Source organism: Entelurus aequoreus, linkage group LG06 (genome assembly GCF_033978785.1).
Source record: "Entelurus aequoreus isolate RoL-2023_Sb linkage group LG06, RoL_Eaeq_v1.1, whole genome shotgun sequence".
NCBI lineage: Eukaryota > Metazoa > Chordata > Actinopteri > Syngnathiformes > Syngnathidae > Entelurus > Entelurus aequoreus.
Window position 1 is genome coordinate 596,203 of NC_084736.1, and position 9,135 is coordinate 605,337.

The 9,135-nt window shown below is 39.2% G+C and overlaps 1 protein-coding gene across 1 annotated transcript in view; it reads right to left on the minus strand.

Moving 5' to 3' along the window:
• The window catches only part of LOC133651396 (netrin-3-like), a 33,215-nt gene extending 24,831 nt beyond the window's left edge, over positions 1-8,384 (minus strand). The window contains exons 1-2 of the mRNA XM_062049337.1: positions 8,351-8,384; positions 6,728-6,916 (exon numbers count right to left, since the gene is read on the minus strand). Coding sequence (XP_061905321.1) covers positions 6,728-6,916; positions 8,351-8,375 — 214 coding nt within the window. The 5' untranslated portion in view covers positions 8,376-8,384. The remainder of the gene's footprint in view (positions 1-6,727; positions 6,917-8,350) is intronic.
• Positions 8,385-9,135: the final 751 nt, after the last annotated feature.

A 9,135-nucleotide genomic window follows, 5' to 3' on the forward strand; every position in this document is an offset into this window, starting at 1 on the left:
AGTATCCACCATTTATAAATGAATAGAATGTACGCACAGTAGAGTGGAACGTTTCCCAAAATCTATGTTTCGGATGTTATTACGGTTTTCGGTTCTTTTTAACACATCAGAATACCATATACCCTAATAATCCACCATTACCAATTATCAGTTGTAGTTCTTACAAACATATTTGATCAAATACAATTTAGAAATGGCTCATAGAGCTCTGACCCTTGAATTTAATGCACACATCCTGACACTGACTGATTTATCCCTGGACAATTTTGCCCATTATGACAAATCAAAGCAAAATAATGTTATATAATAATGCATCAATAAACTTAAAATGCTTTCGTGTATAAGAAATAACACACAAGGATGCATGAGCTATTATTTCAACACGAGCTGCCAAACTATATAATATCAGAATCTGTCAAGTTATCATTAACTTAGCAATAAGATGTTTAAGATGCTAGAATCTCTGGCATCGTTGGTTGTGTCTAGAACAACACGGGACATCTGGAATGACTGGCTAGCATTAGCATTAGCACAATATATTTATGTGCTTTTCACTTGGCTTCTGGAAAAGTAGTCATAAAATTTATAAGAAAACAAAAAGCATATTTCCTGACACACACAAGTAATTTTGGAACTGTTTGGATCTTTGGAGTAAGAGATGAGTTTTGTAGTTTTTACGCATTTTTGTTAGAGGTGGCTGCTTCGAGGTCTGAGTGACAGAATCCCGGAGGCAGTCAGGCAGCTCCCCCGAGAAGTGTGCAGGGCAGCTGGATAAAGTGTTGTTCACTCAAAGTTTATATATGTCTGTAAAGAAGATGTTCATCATAATTATTGTTCTGTATACTTTGTGAACACTTGTAGTTTGAACATTCTCTTAAACTGAATCATATTGGTGCTTTGTTTGATTTCTTTGGTTAATCCTCTTTTGTTGAGAATTGTTGTACATTCTTGGGTAACAGGTTATAGTTTGCTTTGTACATAATTTTAGCTGTTTGCAAATGCACAAAATCGTTGAATTTCAATATTTTTGATTAAAAAAATAAAGGGTTTACATATTCTCTATATCCAACATTATGTATTATTCTTATTGATCTTTTTTGTAACACAGTTAGTTAATGAAGCACACATTTGTAGTTGTTTCCCCATATTTCTACACATTAACTCAGATATGGTAACACTAGTGAGCAGTAAAGAATATAAAGTCATTTTTGGTCTAGAACGTGTTTTGCTTTATGCATTATTGACCTGGCGGAAATAAAAGTGAAGAAGAAAGATGTGTGTGGGCAAAACTGACTCAGGGAAATTAGTGCTGCACCCCTGTTCAAAAGATAGTCACGACAATAATATGTGAGGTGGGTGACTGATTAGCCCAATGTAAAATATTTTTTGTAATTTCTAACAAAAATATGTTTATACAGTTGCTCACAGTTTCATGTGAATTATATTGGCCGGGTGTTGCGTCAAATCAAGTTCCTTGTGGTCAACGATCACCAGCTCAAGGTGAATGCTTCGGGTCTCATGAATCTATTTTGTATTTTGTAAGACTTTGTACTCTAAAGGCCTAGCCATGTGCTTAAATGCCATCGTTTGTCTACCCACGCTTATAATATTGCGAAAGTCGGTGCAAGCATCTGTCCTGCACTGCGGGTTGATAATTGGGTACAATGTTTCAGGCAAAAACAGGATTGTCTCCTATAGGCACATCTGATTAGAAGCAGTCATAGCCTCTGATTTTGGAAACACCTGTATTTTATTGTCATAACTCCACTTCAGATGTGACACTCGCCCCCGATCAAGCATACCGCCACCTTTCACCTCCATTTTACACAGACATGTGGTACTAAGAGAAATAGAAATATGGGCCAAGAGGAAAAGACAAAGGTTTTACACACAAATTGGAGCTGAGGTAGGGAAGATTGCGGTATATTGCCCCGATGAGTCATGAAGCAAACCATTCCGTAATCTATAATATCCGTCACATCTGGCACATGTGAAAGAAAGTGATGAATTGTTTACCTCTTGATTGCGCTATTTTCATAAAGCACAAATAACAATGTCATGATGATGAATGTGTGTGTGTTAAAGACAGATATTGCAGGAAATTAAAAAGTTCTACCAAAGTTGCACAGAATTGAGGTGAAACACCAACAGTATGATACTTCTGGGGTACACTCGCAAAACCTCTTTAGCACAGGGGTGCAGCACAAAGTTGGGACCGGGGGCCACAATTGGCCCGTCGAGTCGTTTGGTTTCAAAGGGTAGCTTCCGAAATGTAATACATATTCATACTGACCTCTGTAAGGAGTGTCCCGATGTTGATATCGGATATCGGTGCCATATCGGCAAAAAATACAAGTATGGGATTATATAGGCTTGTATGTAAAATCTCTGATATAAACGTCCTGCTGTGTGTTTACTTGTGCATAGTTGGAGAGCCATTTAACATCTAAATGTCCTCCAATGAGCACAAAGGAAAGAAAGGTAAACATGCTAGGCTTTAGGGTACTAGGAACTAGCAGCTACACAGCAGCTAAGCACACAATTACACACAAGTTATATATTTGTAATAGGTGTCCTTAAATTAAATATATTTCAGTCTAAAACAAAGCATTTGTCAATATAAACACAGTTTTTTAGGCAGAATGTTTTCAGGCAGAAGCATATTAGAAACTATACAGTAACAAATGCGACAGCATCAATAAATTTATTACATCATGAGCTTATTTAATGAATTATTGTGGCCACGAGCGGTGACAAAAAACAATTACCACTTCACTTCAACTTAAAAACAGCATGTGTCCATTCAAGATAGTTAATAGTACAAAGGTAATTGCTTTTCATACATTCTCAGTGACTAATTTCACTTGATCAAAACATTAAAAGTATGTATTATTCCTGCTGATATCTAATTGGGTTAATATCAGTGTTGGCCACTACTTAAGGGTCCAATGTTGGTGTTGTATCGGAAGTGAAAAAGTTAGATTTAGTTACAAAGTTAGGTACAGCCCTAAAGCTCACACCTACTACTTGCCATTAATCACTGTCATTTGTACTAATTAAAACAACTTTGTATTTACATTTAAAGGCCTACTGAAATGAATTTTTTTTATTTAAACGGGGATAGCAGATCTATTCTATGTGTCATACTTGATCATTTCGCGATATTGCCATATTTTTGCTGAAAGGATTTAGTATAGAACAACGACGATAAAGATTGCAACTTTTGGTATCTGATAAAAAAAAGGCTTGCACCTACCGGAAGTAGCGTGACGTAGTCAGTTGAACATATACGCAAAGTTCCCTATTGTTTACAATGATGGCCGCATGAAGTGAGAGAGATTCGGACCGAGAAAGCGACAATTTCCCCATTAATTTGAGCGAGGATGAAAGATTTGTGGATGAGTAAAGTGCAAGTGAAGGACTAGTGGGGAGTTGAAGCTATTCAGATAGGGAAGATGCTGTGAGAGCCGGGGGTGACCTGATATTCAGCTGGGAATGACTACAACAGTAAATAAACACAAGACATATATATACTCTATTAGCCACAACACAACCAGGCTTATATTTAATATGCCACAAATTAATCCTGCATAATAACACCTGCGTGTTTGTTATGCTAGCTCCTAGCTCCTCTGCTAGCTCCTAGCTCCATAGAACACGCCAATACAATTCAAACACCTGATCAACACACACAATCACTCAGCCCAAAAGACCGTTTACCTAACCCAAGGTTCATAAAGCTTATATATTTTTAAAAAGTTACGTACGTGACGCGCACATACGGTCAAGTTATCGAATGTTTAGCAGCCAAGGCTGCATACTCACGGTACCTGATATTCAGCTGGGAATGACTACAACAGTAAATAAACACAAGACATATATATACTCTATTAGCCACAACACAACCAGGCTTATATTTAATATGCCACAAATTAATCCTGCATAATAACACCTGCGTGTTTGTTATGCTAGCTCCTAGCTCCTCTGCTAGCTCCTAGCTCCATAGAACACGCCAATACAATTCAAACACCTGATCAACACACACAATCACTCAGCCCAAAAGACCGTTCACCTAACCCAAGGTTCATAAAGCTTATATATTTTTAAAAAGTTACGTACGTGACGCGCACGTACGGTACGGTACGTGTTATGCTAGCTCCTAGCTCCTCTGCTAGCTCCTAGCTCCATAGAACACGCCAATACAATTCAAACACATGATCAACACACACAATCACTCAGCCCAAAAGACCGTTCACCTAACCCAAGGTTCATAAAGCTTATATATTTTAAAAAAGTTACGTACATACGCAAAAAAAAGCCAAAGCTGCATACTCACAGTAGCACGTCTGCGTCTTTGTCATCCAAATCAAAGTAATCTTGGTAAGAGTCTGTGTTGTCCCAGTTCTCTACAGGCGTCTGTGTATCCAAATCAAAAGTCCTCCTGGTTAGAGTCTCTGTTATCCGAGTTCTTCCATCTTGACTGCATCTTTCGGGAATGTAAACAAAGAAGCGCCGGCTGTGTACTGTTGTGGCTGACTACGTTCGAAAAATACGTCCATTTCGCACCGACAACTTTCTTCTTTGCTTGCTCGGCTTCCTTCTCCATAATGCAATGAACATGATTGAAACAGATTCACGAACACAGATGTCCAGAATACTGTGGAATTATGAAATGAAAACAGAGCTTTTTCGTATCGGCTTCAATGTGGAAGGCATACCCGTGTTCGCCGGGCTACGTCACACGCATACGTCATCCTCAGAGGCGTTTCGAACCGGAAGTTTAGCGGCAAATTTAAAATGTCACTTTATAAGTTAACCCGGCCGTATTGGCATGTGTTATAATGTTAAGATTTCATCATTGATATATAAACTATCAGACTGCGTGGTCGGTAGTAGTGGGTTTCAGTAGGCCTTTAAGCCATTTGTGTTTCGCACTTAAAATAGCTCGGCACATTTTCACTTTGACCCTTAAAGGCAAAAAGTTTGGGCACCCCTGCTTCAGCGTACTGTTTAGGCTGTGAATAGGGTAAAGATCTACACCACAATGAGCTGATTGCATACATTTAAATACAGATATCCTCTGAATTAAATACAAAACCAGTGAAGTTGGCACATTGTGTAAATTGTAAATAAAAACAGAATACAATGATTTGCAAATCCTTTTCAACCTATATTCAATTGAACACACTGCAAAGACAAGATACTTAAATTCAAACTGGTAAACTTTATTTTTTGCAAATATTAGCTCATTTGGAATTTGATGCCTGCAACATATTTCAAAAAAGCTGGCACATGCAGAAAAAAAAGACTGAGAAAGTTGAGGAATGCTCATCAAACACTTATTTGTAACATCCCACACGTGAGCAGGCTAATTGGGAACAGGTTTGATTGGGTATAAAAACATTCACAAACAAGGATGGGGCGAATGTCACCACTTTGTGAACAAATGCGTGAGCAAATTGTGGAACAGTTTAAGAACAACATTTCTCAATGAGCTATTGCAAGGAATTTAGGGATTTCACCATCTAGGGTCAGTAATATCATCAAGAGGTTCAGAGAATCTGGAGAAATCACTGCACGTAAGCAGCAAGGCTGAAAACCAACATTGAATGCCCGTGACCTTCGATCCCTCAGGCGGTACTGCATCAAAAACTTACATCAGTGTGTAAAAGATATCACCACATTGGCTCAAGAACACTTCAGAAAACCACTGTCAGTAACTACAGTTTGTCGCTACACCTGTAAGTGCAAGTTAAAACTCTACTATGCAAAGCGAAAGCCATTTATCAACAACACCCAGAAACGCCGCCGGTTTCGCTGGGCCCGAGCTCATCTAAGATGGACTGATGCAAAATGTAAAAGTGTTCTGTGGTCTGACGAGTCCACATTTCAAATTGTTTTTGGAAACTGTGGACGTTGTGTCTTCCAGACCAAAGAGGAAAAAAAACATCCGGATTGTTATAGGCGCAAAGTTCAAAAGCCAGCCTCTGTGATGGTATGGGGGTGTATTAATGCCCAAGGCATGGGTAACTTACACATCTGTGAGGGCACCATTAATGCTGAAATGTACATACAGGTTTTGGAGCAACATATGTTGTCATCCAAGCAACGTCTTTTCCATGGACTGTACATCGAGCAAGAATGGAAAGGAATTCCACCTAAATAGCTTAATAAATTGGTCTCCTAAGTTCCCAAAGGTTTACGGAGTGTTGTTGAAAGGAAAGGCCATGTAACAAAGTGGTAAAAAAGACCCTGTGCCAACTTTTTTGCCATTAAATTCTAAGTTAATGATTATTTTAAAAAAAAAAGAAAGTTTCTAAGTTCGAACATTAAATATCTTATCTTTGCAGTGCACTCAATTGAATACAAGTTGAAAAGTATTTGCCAATCAGTTTATTCAGTTTTTATTTACGATTTACACAATGTGCCAACTTCACTGGTTTTGGGTTTTGTGATCCTCAGAAAAATGTCAACCTTTAAAAATAAGTTGCCAAGTCCTACGACTCATGCCGCGACAGTTTTCTTGACTTTTTCAACACATCTTCAACTTTTCACAATTCTAAAATTATGCACAAAGTTCCGTGGTGAGTCAGTATTATAAATCTTATTATAAGATGCGGGTGCACCTTATGTTGTGGTTAGTGAGTTTAGGATCGACATATTATTGCACAGTAATGAGAACCAGTCAAATCCATGACAACACACAACATGATTGTACAGGACATACCCTTGCAAGCCCTGCGGTGAGAGATGGGTCGGGCCATGTCTCGGTAGAAGCCCTCCTTGCAGTAGTGGCAATGGCGTCCCGCGGTGTTGTGGCGGCAGTTCATGCACACTCCCCCGCTCTTCCTCCCCGACAGCTTGTACAGCTCCATGTTGAAACGACAGCGGCGGGCGTGCAGGTTGCAGTTACACGCTGCGGGGGGACAAGAAGTTAACATGAGCACCTGGACATATGAACAATGAGCAGTTCCTTTAGTACGATATAAAGGAAACCTAGTATGAGCTTGGCTGAACTCCCCTGAGCTCATCCCTCAAAATGATATTCGCAGAGCTCATATCTTCTATTTCATAATTTATGAATCCGGTCTGTCGGTTATTAATCACTGCAAAGAGACATGTTAATCCGGCCATTCACAGATGAATAAATACTCCCAACGTCCTATTAAAGGAAGCGGCTTGCACGTCTAGATGAGGTGAGCCCGGATATATGGGACATGAGACGTGAGGCGCTCTGTCCCAGTTAAAACTTGATATCCGACTGGTTCACTGAGGCTATTTTCTTAACGTTAAACGGTCAATTTAACTCTTCACATTGCGCTGCTGTTAAAAAGCCTGCTTCTCTTTGCGTAGCAGAGTTTGATTTAGGTCCCCTGTAGGTTATTGTGGCACTAATGAATAATTTGATTCTAATATTGCTTATCTGCCTATACAGTTGGGGCCTGATTTATCACGATCCAAACACCACACGTCAAACAGCGTGTGCAAAAAAACTCCCAAAACAGCGTGTACTATGAGTGGGCATGTTGCGTGTGATCTACTAAGACTGAGTGTGTTATCATGCTCCTACCTGTGCACAATGTGTAAACTGGCGGCACACATCTAAAATCTGTAACACCTTTTCACAATCGCAAAAAAAAACATATGCACACTGGCACTTAATTTGTGAGACTTGAATGACTCAAACACAAGAAAATGCACAATGAAATATTTTTTTTCATGTAGGAGATATATTATAGTAGTATACAGTATTTCCTAAATTTAAAAAACCATGAAAAAAAAAATGCAAGCAGACACCAAAACGCATCAATTGAAATGTTTATCATCCCCATAAGTCATCCAGCAGCAACCAAATTATAAAATAGCTGAATAGACGACAAATCTAATTTTTTTAAATTTCTGACCGTCTAAAATGTTGAACAAACAAGTATGACGGAGAATTCTCGTCCGTCCATTACCTGTCTGTGCAGCGCAATCACTGATTGTGTGTGGAACTGTCAGTTTGCACATCCATCTGACACGTGCAAAATACAACGCAAAATAATGGTCGCAAAACAGTGATGAGTGTTGATAAACCACATTGTTCGTGCTGAATGATAAGGTTCAACAGCGAAGCAAGCCCCGCAGGGGAAGTGCAGAAAACTGCTAGGGCCCAGTTGAATTGCTGTGTTTTTCCTCTATGTGTTTGGACGCCTTCTTGAGGCCCTTAGCATGCATGAAAAGTCCCCATATTTTGCAGCGTGTAAGGTATGGTGAAAATTGTTATATTTTGTAGGTCCCGAAAAATTACATTTCGAAATTGTCCCAGTAGCGCCACCTTCAAAATTCTAAAAAAAATAGCCCCTCCTACCAGTTTCACGTATCGACATGAACATTTCAGGAGTTGTCCATCATGACGGGACGCACATTATGTTCAGGAATCCATTCCTGAAATCGAACAAGAAGTCAGCCATCTTGGTTTTCGTCTTCCATTTTTCAGCAAAAAAAAAAAAGGGGTCACACTTTAATGAACTCTTCGTAGGGACTTCGACCAAATATGTTGTGGTTTAAAATTACACATACTGCACATATAGGCAATGATAAATTGCAAACCAATTTTTCCTACCCCATAAGATGTGGGCGTGTTATGGCGCCAATCATTGCTCTGATGATTCACCATAAAACATGAAACGTTAATTTGGCTCCAGAAAGTCGAAATTATTTGGTAGAAATGATGATGATGAGGACACCCAGTGCCCAATACCAGTACCTGTTCCTTAGCGGCGAAAACTGCCCCACGCCATCACTATACGTTAATTTTTGCACTTTAGGTGATCAGAGATGGATACTAAACTGATGGGTGATGATAAAAATGACAGGATGTGGGCATGGCATGGCGCCAAACTTTGATCTGATGGTTCGCCACAAAACACAAAACATTAATAACTCGGTTGCACAAGTTCAGATCTTGATCCTAATTGCTGCAAATGATAACAGTCTGAAGTGGCTTTATTAATTTTCTTTATTTTCTTTTATTAGGGCCCGAGCAGCGGAGCAAACCCGCATGGGCGATGCAGTGCACTGCAAGGGCCCTATTGAAATGGATGTGTTTTTTCTTCTAGACAATTACCGACTTTTTGAAGTCTTTAACAAATG